This window comes from Hypanus sabinus, chromosome 5, assembly GCF_030144855.1.
Source record: "Hypanus sabinus isolate sHypSab1 chromosome 5, sHypSab1.hap1, whole genome shotgun sequence".
Lineage (NCBI taxonomy): Eukaryota > Metazoa > Chordata > Chondrichthyes > Myliobatiformes > Dasyatidae > Hypanus > Hypanus sabinus.
Window position 1 is genome coordinate 164,577,176 of NC_082710.1, and position 11,977 is coordinate 164,589,152.

The window sequence follows — 11,977 nt, forward strand, 5'->3', positions numbered from 1 at the left end:
TCCTGTGTATACCCCAAATTATTGTGCTGATCAACCCAGGCTTGGAACTCCTATGTCCCTTATAGGTGATTGGCTTATGCTTGTGGGCCTTGACTTTGGACTCCATTGTGGCTCAAGTATTTCCACCACTTTCTCACCAAACCCTTGTGTACTTCTGATAATCTCTAGTAAATCATGAATCTACGACAAAAAGGAAGCGATGTCCCCTGAAACCCCTTTTCCTCCATCAGTATCAATTTTAAATCATGTGGAAAGCACTCAGCATGGTTCAATGAGACTTTGACCTAGCTTCTCCAAGCTTACATACATTTCTTTTGCAATGTGAATAAAGTACTTTATAGCTGAAATTTAAAGGTAAATACATATCAGGCAAAGCCCTCCCCACCATTGAGTACATTCACATGAGCATCCATCATCAAAAATAGGTCCCATCCAGACCATTCTCTCTTCTAGATCCTACCATCAGGCAGGAGGTGCAGGAGCCTTAGGTCCCACACCACCAGGTTCAGGGACAATTTTTACCCACCGACCATCAGACTCCTGAACCACTATGGATACCTTCACTCACCATTACTCTGAACTGATTCTACAACCTACAGACTCATTTGCAAGGACACTTTACAACTCGTATTGTCAGTATTATTTTCAATTGCAAAATTTGACTTTCACATTGTGCATTTGTCAGTCTTTGTCCATTTTTGCATAGTTTTTGCATGTCTAACTTCTCTGTAAATGCCTGCATGAAAGCAAATCACAAGGTAGTACATGATAACATATGCCTACTTTGAAAATATTTTTTTTAAATTATAGGAGGAAGTGCTAATCTTAGAGAATGTCCATAACTTTACATCATCCCCTTTGTTAGGTAATTGTTATTTAAACTTTAAAGTTGTGACAGAATTACACCAGCCTGCTTCGATCTTTGCAGCTTAACCACATTGTATTAAAATACTTTCTGTTCTATTTGTTTTATTTCATAGAGTCACAGAAACATAAAGCACAGAAACAGACCCTTCTGCCCATCTAGTCGATGCCAATCATTTAATCTGCCCTGTCTCATCAACCTGCACTGGGACTACAGCCCTCCATATCCCTAACATTTGTAACCTATACAAATTTCTCTTAAATGTTGAAATTATATTTGCATGTTTCACTGGCAGCTCATAAAACACTCTCACAACCTTCTGAGTGAAGATGTTTCCCCTCATGTTCCCCTTAAACTTTAGACTTTTCACCCTTAACCCATGACCTCTAGTTATATTCTGACCCAACCTTCGTGAAAAAAAATTTCAATCTTCTACACTCCAAGAAATAAATTCCTAAGCTACTCAATCTTTACTTATAACTCAAATCCCCCAAACTCGGCAACATCCTTGTAAATTTTCTCAGTACTCTTTCAACCTTGTTTATATCTTTTCTGTATGTAGATGACCAAAACTGAATACTCCAAATTAGGCCTTAGCAATGTCTTATTCCAATTTCCTGTAATTATTGTGCATCATTAATATTTAATTTATGTTTTATTGTTTATGAATACTGCTTCTATCCTTATATGTGCCCATGATCCAATTGTAAGTAAACTTGCATATGACAATAAACTCTACTTTGATTAATAAACTCCTGGCACTTGAGACATTTAGACATGGCAAATAATTGTGAAGGGCTGGTGGGGCAGTGATCATATGCAGGCAGAAGAGGTCACACAATGGATTCTGCAGATGCTAGAAATCTTGAACAACAATGTACAAAACGCCAGAGGGAATCAGCAGTTCAGACAACATCCATGGAGAGGAACAAACATAACATTTTGGGATGGGACTCTTCATCAGATGGGATCAATTGAATCAGACATTATGTTCTCACACAAGACTCTGTTCCTCTGCTGTTCTGCTACAGAGTCATTGAATCATAGAAGTCTACAGCACAGAAACTAGTTCATGCTGAACTATTAAACTGCCTAGTCCCATTGACCTGCACCTGGACCATACCCCTCCATACTTCTCCCATTCATATACCTATCCAAATTTCTCCAAAATGCTGAAATTGAACCTGGATCCACCACTTCCTCCAGCAGCTCATTCATACTTTCACCACCCAAACTGGATTTCATGGTTTGAGGGTGAAAGGTGACTTTCACTCAAAGATCTCCCTCAGGTTCCCCTTAAAAATTTCACCTTTCACCCTTAATCCATGAGCTCCAGTTTTAGCCTCACCCAACTTCAGTGGAAAAAGCCTGCTTGCATTAACCCTATCTATACCCCTCATAATTTTGTATTATCAATTTCATTATGTGCTGTGTTATATAACATGTGTGATCATGGTCTCTGACCGTAATTGTTCTTGGAAAAATTTTTCTGCAGAAGCGGTTCATCATCGCCTCCTCTTGGCCAGTGTCTTTACAAGATGGGTGACCCCAACCAATATCAATACTCTTCAGAGATTGTCAGCCTGGCGTCAGTGGTCGCATAACCAGGACTTGTGATATGCATTAGCTGGTCATACGACCAGCCCATGGCTTCACATGACCCTGGTAGTGGGGCTAAGCAGGTGCTACACCTTACCCAAGGGTGACCTGTAGGCTAGCAGAGTGAAGGATCACCTACACCTCCATTGGTAGAGGCACATTTCCATCCCACCACCCTATCGAAAAACTTCTTATTCTCTTCTGCTCCAGGGAATAAAGTTCTGATCCATTCACCCTTTCGCTATAACTCAGGTCAGGTCCTTGCAATATTCTTGTAAATTTTCTCTGCACTCTTTCAATCTTATTGACGCCTTTCCTGTTGGTAGGTGACCAGAAATGAACACAATACTCAGAATCAGGTTTATTATCACTGGCACGTGTTGTGAAATTTGTTAACTTAGCAGCAGCAGTTCAATGCAATATGTAATAAAGGAAAAAACAAAATCAAATAATTATAATAAATAGGTAAATCAATGATAGTATATGTATATTGAAAAAATTAAAAATCATACAAAAGACCGAAATAATATGTTTAAAAAGTGAAGCCTCAAACTAAGCTTCAAAGAGCTTCTTCAAAGGTATGTATTTAAATTTTGCTCATATTATTTAAGGATTAAATAATTCGGCTCTACAATTCAACCACCAGGGGCAAGACATGTTAAAGTGCCGGGGTTAGGACTGAGCTTAAGTTACCACTCAATGCACTTTAGTAAACTATTTAAGAACTTTTTAAAAGCTATTTATTAATGCTTTTTGGGAGGGTGATTTTAGATGCATATCATATTTATACTGAGTTAAATACTGTATGTAATTATTTTTGCTACAATAAGTGTATGGGACACTGGAAAAATGTTGAATTTCCCCTTGGGGATGAATAAAGTATCTATCTATCTATCTTTATATTTCATTCTCGCATCCTTAATTAAACTGTAAATATCTGTATATATTTTGTTCAAATTTGCATGAACAATTAAGTTCACTTCCAGTTCCCTTCTACTAAATCTTACATTGTGCACAGTTTTTATTTGAATTTCTTCCTATCTCCCCCATTTTTCCAGGTTCCTCAACACGTTTGACTTTTTTTGCGTGTTTTGTATTACAAAACTCTACCATTTTACCCATGAATAGCTTCGCTCAGTTTGCCATGTTTCATCAGACTTGCCCCAGTAAAGGATTTACACTCAATTCACCCTTAACACTTATGATCATGCCCTAGGTTCCATTTCTGCTTTTCGACCTGGTCTCAGTGGAAAAAGTTCAGAGCGTCGGCGGGACAATACGGATTAAAAATTACCCCATGACAAAGGTGGCGTGAGAAATCCGAATTTACGCCATGCACGGACATAGGAATAAAATGCGTGCATATAGCAGATAAAGTGGCCATAGCAGCGGGACCAAATGAAACCCGGCAAACGGTGATAGTGGGAGGTGCAGCGGCGCAGAGTGAACGTGCGATAAACGAAGCTGTCCGAGTGCCGCCCGAAGCAGGTGAATGAAAGGTCAGCAAAGAAGTCGATGGGAGAGAACAGTTACAATGAGTAAGCCGTAGCAAGGGGCATCTAGCTAAAAGTCATTCAAGCGGGTAATTTCAAGTCCCGTCCCGCTGTTGGATAGGGAAACGCGAACTGTGAGAACGGGGCAGTTTCCGCCCAGTTTTCCCACGGCAGCGCGCTTGGAGATCAGCTCTCACAACTTTCACAAACGGCGAGATTTGTTCTAAAAATTTGTTGTAAGCTCTGCAGCTTACCTGCTGAAACAACGAGTTCAAGGCGCAGGAAGAAAACGGCGATAGCGTAGTTGTATTCGGACATTACGGAAACAACAGCTGCTTTGCAAGCTCCTTCACGTTTCAGCAGCGCTGAAGCCTCGCAGTAACACGGTGCAGCGTTGCAGTCTGACTTGTCCAAGATTTGCCGGCTATATACCAGTTTAATTACACGAAGTATCCAATGATCGTGACTGAAATGAGATGACCATTAGTCTTTAAATGCTAGTAACTATTAATATTCTTCATAGGACCGTGATAATACACCAATTAGTGGCATTTAATGCACTCGCTCATATTTTTTGCAGTTATACTTCGATTACACAACCACAAATTTGAAACTCAAGCACAAGATATAAGTAATTATATATTATCTCTGCTGAATCAGGTTCTGTTTATTTTTGCAAGGAGGGAATGGGCAGGAAAAACCCTTCTGGAGAAGGGACCAGTGGCTGTGTAGAAGCCGGTGAACGGGAAGGAAGTGGCTAGACAGAGAGATGGTGGACGAGAACCAGAAAGCTCCAGTTTTCTATACACGTTCTCCCGCCCTCTGTGTCAGCGCCACACCCTCCCCTACCCTTCACCTTTGACTTTATTCATCCTCTCCACTCCCGCTCGAGCCTCCAATTCTTACAGGACACAGAACAGGCCCTTCCGCCCACAATGCTGTGGCAAACTGATTAAGCTAGTTTGATGCCAAACTAAAGCTAATCTTTTCTGTCTACTCAATGCGTGGAATGGGCTGCCGGCAGCGGCAGTGGAAGTGGAAGCGATAGCGTCTTTTAAGAGTGATGCACCATCAATAACTCTCTGAGACGTGAGGCGAGATATCGGCTTTTATTGACTGGAAGAAAGAACAAGCAGCAATTGACCACCATGCTACATCCTGGAGCCTGAGACCGGGGGCTGTGTCTCCAATAGCCTTTATACCGGGGTCCGTGGGAGGAGCCACAGGAGCAGTCAGCAGGGGGCGTGTGCAGACAGGTATATGTAGTTCACCACAAAGAGATTCCTGGATGACTACATGGAGCTGAGAAAAATAGAGGGCTATGGTTAAAGCCTAGGTAGCTCTAAGGTGGGGACATGTTCGGCACAGCATTGTGGGCCGAAGGGCCTGTATTGTGCTGTATATTTTTTATGTTTCTAATGCCCTTATGTGCTCGTTCTCTGCATGTTCATGAGCCTGACAATTTGTAAAATCCCCGCCTACTCATTTCAGGCTTCCAACAGTGTAAAAAAAACCATACTGCTCATCACTTTTGAAATTCCATCATCCCCTCCCACCCCCTAGCACACACTCGCTAATTGAGTGACCTTTTTACCCTGAGGAAGATATTCTGGCTGAGTACCAATGCCTCTCATAATCTTGTATGAGCCAAAGATACTGGCTGTGTGCGTCTACCAGGGCTCCCCTCAGCACCCGACGCCCCAGAGAAGACAACCCACGTTTGTCAGTTGTGTTAGACTGTTTCAGGTAACTTATTTTTTAATCTTTCTTAATTCTCTTCTGATATTTCTATATCTGTGACACTGTAGTTTCCTTTGGGATCAATAAAGTATCTTATCTTGATTATATATTGATAAAGAATCACTGCCTGGTTCGGAAATTGCACCATCTCGGATTGCAAGACCCTGCAGTGGTTAGTGAGGTCAGCTGAGAAGATCATTGGGGTCTCTCTTCCCGCCATCACGGACATTTACACTACACGCTGCATCTGCAAAGGAAACAGTAGTATGAAGGACCCCACGCACCCCTTATACAATCTCTTCTCCCTCCTGCCGTCTCGGAAAAGGCGCTGAAGCATTCGGGCTCTCACGACCAGACTACGTAGCAATTTCTTCCCCCAAGTTATCAGACTCCTCAATACCCGAAGCCTGGACTGACACTTTGCCCTATTGTCCTGTTTATTATTTATTGTAATGAGTACACTATTTTTGTTCACTTTACGCAGTCCTGTGTAGGTCTGTAGTCTGGTGTAGCTTTCTTCATGTTGTTTTTTACGTAGTTCAGTCTAGTTTTTCTACTGTGTCATGTAACACCATGGTCCTGAAAAACCTTGTCTCATTTTTACTGTGCACTGTACCAGCAGCTATGGTCGAAATGACAATAAAAGTGACTTGACTTATCTATCACTCTATCTAATCCAGGCGGCATCTTGGTAAATCTCTTCTGCACCCTCTCCAAAGCCTCAACATCCTTCCTATAATGGGATGGCCAGAACGGAATGCAAATCTCCATATGCAGCTTTATAAAGCAGTAATGCAAGTCCTGACTCTTGAATTCAGTGCAGTCACTCTAGTGTGGTCCCCTCACACTGCTTCTCTGTATTGGCATCTCCCTTTCTATTGCCTAGCTGTCCCTGTGGCATTTAATGCTGAACTGATGCTCAATTCTCCACAGAGGGTGCGGAGAAAGACCATGTAATGGTGCATTCTGAGTAGCTGCCTGACAGAGGACTCTCTGATCTACTGGCTCTTCCCAGTGACACACGTGGAGGCAAGCATCAAGTGCTGCTGGCAGATCATTAACTCAGTGAAAGACCATAAAACATAGTAGCAGAATTCCACCATTTGGCCCATCAAGTCTGCTCCACCATTCAATCATGGCAGACTCTTTTTCCCCTCCTCAGCTCCATTCCTTGGCCTTCTCCCTATAACCTTTGATGCCATGTCCAATCAAGAACCTATCAATTTCTGCCTTAAATACACCCAGTGACATGGCCTTCACAGCTGCCTCTGGTAACAATTTCCACAAGATCAGCACCCTTTGGCTAAAGAAATCTCTCCACATTGGTCTTAAAGCCTTATATCCTGAGAGTGCTCTCCCTTGTCCTAGACTCCCCCACCATGGGAAATATCCTTTCCACATCTGCTCTATCTAGGCCTTTCAACATTCAAAAGGTTTCAATGAGATCACCCCCCCATCCTTCTAAATTCCAGCAAGTACAAACCGAGAGCCATCAAGCATTCCTCATATAATAACCCTTTCATTCCTGGAATTATCCTTCTGAATCTTCTCCAATGCCAGCACAACTTTTCTTAGATAAGGACCCCAAAGCTATTGACAATACTCAAAGTGAGGCCTCACCAGTGCCTTATGAAGCCTCAGCATCACATCCCTGCTCTTGTACTCTAGACCTCTTGAAATGAATTTTAACATTGCATTTGCCTTCCACACCACCAACTCAACCTGCAAGTTAAACATTTGGGTGTTCTGCACAAGTCCCTTTGCATCTCAGATTTCTGGATTTTCTCACCAGTTAGAAAACAGTCCTACCAAAGAGTCAACCAAAACACACGACCATGAGTCTTCCAGCATTGTTTTTCATTTGCAATTTTTTGCCCATTCTCTGAATCCGTCTAAGTCCTTCTGCAGCCTTTACTGTTTTTCAACACTACCTGCCCCTCCACCAGTCTTCAAATCATCTACAAACTTGGCATCAAAGCCATCTATTCCATCAGCTAAATCATTGACATATAGTATAAAAAGAAGCGGTCCCAACTTCTACTCAAACTGAACCCCACTAGTCACTGGCAGCCAACCAGAAATGAATCCTTTTATTCCCAAACAAGAGAAAATCTGCAGATTTTGGAAATCCAAGCAACACGCACAAGATGCTCAGCGGAACAAGCGGCGTCTATGGAGAAGTACCTGATGAAGGGTCTCAGCCCGAAACATCAACCATACTCTTTTCCATAGATGCTGCCTGGCATGCCAAGTTCCTCCAGCAGCCTGTGTGTGATCTTTTTATTCCCAAGCTGCCTCCTACCAACCAGCCAATACTCTAACCATGTGAGTAACTTCCTTGTAATATCATAGGCTCTTAAATTGGTTAGCAGCCTCATTTGTGGCACCTTGTCAAAGGCATTCTGAAAATCCAAATATACAGCATCCACTGCATCCAGTGAGGTGATGTTACAGCTATATAAGACCTTGGTCAGACCTCACTTGGAGTACTGTGTTCAGTTCTGGTTGCCTCACTATAAGAAGAATGTGGATACTATAGAGAGAGTGCAGAGGAGATTTACAAGGATGTTGCCTGTTTTGGAGGGTGTCCCTTATGAGAATATGTTGAGTGAACTTGGCCTTTTCTCCGGGAAAGGGGTCAGAAGTTCTTTCAGATCAACGCCTTTGACCACAGGGTCATCAGGCAGTGGTCAGCACGTATGGTCCTGCAGGCACTGCAGGAGAAGGATGTGATGGACACAGTGGGGTGGTTCCCTGAGCAGACTGTCCAGTTCATCTGGCAAAATGCCGCATCGCCAGACCTCACCAACAGGCACCAAGACCTCGCCTGGCTGGCGGTGAGAGGGGCCCTCCCAGTCCGATCCCTCCTGTACGCCCGGAACATCGTCTCCACACCCCTCTGCCCACGGGAGGACTGCAGAGAGGAGGAGTCAGTGACCCACCTCTTTGCAAACTGTGGGTTCGCGGAGAAGGTGTGGAGGACGATGGAAGGGGCAGTGTCGAGGTTCATCCCCAGCAGCTGCGTAACAGAGGACTCTCTGATCTATGGGCTGTTCCCGTGGACACAACCTGAGACCAACATCCGGTGCTGCTGGCAGATCATCAACTCGGTCAAAGACTCTCTTTGGTCGGCCCGAAACTTGATGGTCTACCAGCACACGGAGATGTCCGTGGGGGAATGCTGCCGACTGGCACATTCTCGCCTACAGGAGTACGTGCTGAGGGACGCACTCAAACTCGGTGCAGCCACCGCAAGGACCCGGTGGGGAAGGACCACTATCTAGGGTTCTTCTCCCGTGGGAGTTGAGGGGTAGGGGTTTGGGGGTATACCCACTGAATGTAAATATGAAAGAACAGAGTGCCACGTGGGTGGCAAAATTTTGAATTTTGAAAATGTTAAAACAGTAATGATAATAACTGTAAAGAATTGAAAATCATTGAATGGTTGTTGTATATAATTTTATTTTTGAATAAAGTACATTTTGTTTAATAAAAAAAAAACTTGGCCTTTTCTCCTTGGAGCAACGGAGGATGAGAGGTGACCTGATAGTGGTGTGTACGATGATGAGGAGCATTGATCATGTGGATAGCCAGAGGCTTTTTCCCAGGGTTCAAATGGCTAGAAAAAAAGGGGCACTGTTTTAAGGTGCTTGGAAATAGATACCAAGCGGATGTCAGGTGTAAGTTTTTCACACAGAGAATGGTGGGTGTGTAGAATACTCTGCTGGTGGCAGTGGTGGAAATGGATACAATAGGATCTTTTAAGAGCCTCTTAGATACATGGAACCTAGGAAAATAGAGGGCTATGTGCGAGGGAAATTCTAAGCAGTTTCTGGAGTAGGTTACATGGTTGGTACAGCATTGTGGGCCGAAGGGCCTGAAATGTGCTGTAGATTTTTATGTTCTATGTACCGACTTGATGCCATCTTTTTACCAGCAGAGTCCCTCCACCCCCTCTGCATACCTTCTATCTCTCTGATACAAAATGTATCCTTGGACATTTAGCTCCCAACTACAATCATCCTTCAGCCACAATTCAGTGATGGCCACAACATCATACCTGGCGATCTGTAAATGTGCAACAAGGTCATCCACCTCATTTCTATATTCCGCGCATTGAGATGCAACACTTTTGAGGTCTGTACTCGTTACCCTTTTTGGTTCTACATCCATAATGCACGGGTACTCACGCTGCTGGTTGCAATTTTGTCCTACATCTGCCTGCCTTCCTAACAGCCTAACTGCACGCTATCTTTTCTATCCTGGGGTCCTTCACGCCGATTCCCATCCCGCTCGGTTTAAACCCTCCCCTTGGGTTCAGGTGCAACCCGTCCCTTTAGTATAAGTCATGCCTCCCCCAGAATAGATCCTAATGATCCCAGTACCTGAAGCCCGCACACCCACAGCAACGCCCCCCCCCCCCGCATCAGAAAAGAAAAAAAGGAAAATTTAATAAAATTTACTCGGATAACTTACTCAGAACCAAGACCTCCTCCGAGCCGAAGCCTCCTTTGAACCAAAGCCTGACGCTCCCACTCTCACAACCGTAATGACACCAAACCCCTATGAAGTTATTTTAAACGAGCGCGCCGACCTGTGGTAAACCGCAACTGCGCCGGCTCTGACCGTCGGAATGACACTGTACGCCCGCCAAGTAAAGAGTGTGTGTGTGTGTGTGGGGGGGGGGGGGGGGGGGAATCATTGTGAGAGAGGGAGGAGTATCTGAGGTCCTGGGGATTAAGTCCTCAGGACCAGCCTTCGGTGATGCGCAAGACTTTGATGAGATAGCAGTACAGTAACGGTGAGGAAAATCTGAATGTGCAACTCAGCGCCAAACTTTTAGATTTAGTATTGATGACGTATATTATCTGTATGTTTGCATTGATATTATTTTTGTGCATTTTTACTAATAAAAACTGTTAAAAATAGTATCATCAGACTTCAACGGACCTCTCTATCTTCGCTGGTAAGTGACCCAGTTACGGGGTTCGTAACAACAGAGAGGGGAGAGAGGTGCATCATGTACAGGCAGGAGAGGTGTAGCTTAGTTTGGCATCATGTTCAGTACAAGCACCATAGTCAAAAGGGCCTGTTCCTGTGCAGTGCTGCCCTTTCTATGTTCCTCCTATCACATGCTGCCTTATGGGTTTAGAAATGGGGAGTATGAGCTTTAGAATTGCACAGATTCCCCACACAGTTTTAAGTATCCTCAGCTCAATCCTAAATATCATATTTTGGATCCTGTGAGTGTGGCCTCTCATGTCATTGGGGGGGGGGGGGGGGGACATTGGGAGCTGACCCAAATACAAGACACATACACTGAACTACCAGGAACTTACTTTACTTTATTGTCACCAAGCAATTGATACTGGAGCGTACAATCATCACAGCAATAATTGTTTCTGCGCTTCACTCTCCCTGAAGTACAAATGGAAGTAAATATAATAAAAATTTAAGTTATAAATCATAATTAGAAAATAGAAAAAGGAAAGTAAGGTAGTGCAAGTCAGGTCCAGATATTTGGAAGGTACGGCCCAGATCTGGGTCAGGATCTGTTCAGCAGTCTCATCACAGTTGGAAAGAAGCTGTTCCCAAATCTGGCTGTACAAATCTTCATGCTCCTGAACCTTCTCCCTGCTCACTCCATTCTAGTACTAACAATATGGCAAACATTTCATCTGCATAAACACTCAAGCAATCCAGCGTCCTCTTGCTAACTTCCACTTGATAACTTGGCACAACAATTACAGACCCTGCTGCACCCGTTTCTGGATCCTTTGATCCATCTGTAAAAATCTGTACATCTTTATATTTACATTCCCTATACCTATGATATTCACCGAGAATATCAGCCATTTTATTACTGCATTTAATCTTAAGCAATTCCAAATCTACAGAGGGATTTTCTGATACCCAGAACACTTGGACAAAACTCTTTGTCATATACACCCATATCTTTTGCTGTTTGCTCTCCTGTCCAGCCAAAACTTTCTTTTTGTGTCCTTTCCTTCTCTCAGCATGTCTCCAACACCCTTTTTGTAGGACGGCTATCACCATGCCCCCTTAAATTAATCCAGTAGTTGGCCTCCAGCTGTTTACGTCACAGCCCCAATGGTGTTTCTTTTGCTTCAACTTGGAGTGCACACACTGGGGAAGTTCTAACTGCTCCCAAGCAAACCCTTAAAGCCCGAGCTTGCACAATATCCAGTTTTGCTAACACAGATTTTGCTGCTGACCCATATACAATACTTCCATAATCTAATCTTGATCATATTAATGC

At 43.5% G+C, this 11,977-nt stretch overlaps 1 protein-coding gene across 1 annotated transcript in view; it reads right to left on the bottom strand.

Annotated features, from left to right (window-relative positions):
* Positions 1-10,184, bottom strand: part of LOC132394536 (uncharacterized) — a 73,005-nt gene extending 62,821 nt beyond the window's left edge. The window contains exons 1-2 of the mRNA XM_059970818.1: positions 10,174-10,184; positions 4,212-4,423 (exon numbers count right to left, since the gene is read on the bottom strand). Of these exons, the coding sequence (XP_059826801.1) occupies positions 4,212-4,275 (64 nt within the window). The 5' untranslated portion in view covers positions 4,276-4,423; positions 10,174-10,184. The remainder of the gene's footprint in view (positions 1-4,211; positions 4,424-10,173) is intronic.
* Positions 10,185-11,977: the final 1,793 nt, after the last annotated feature.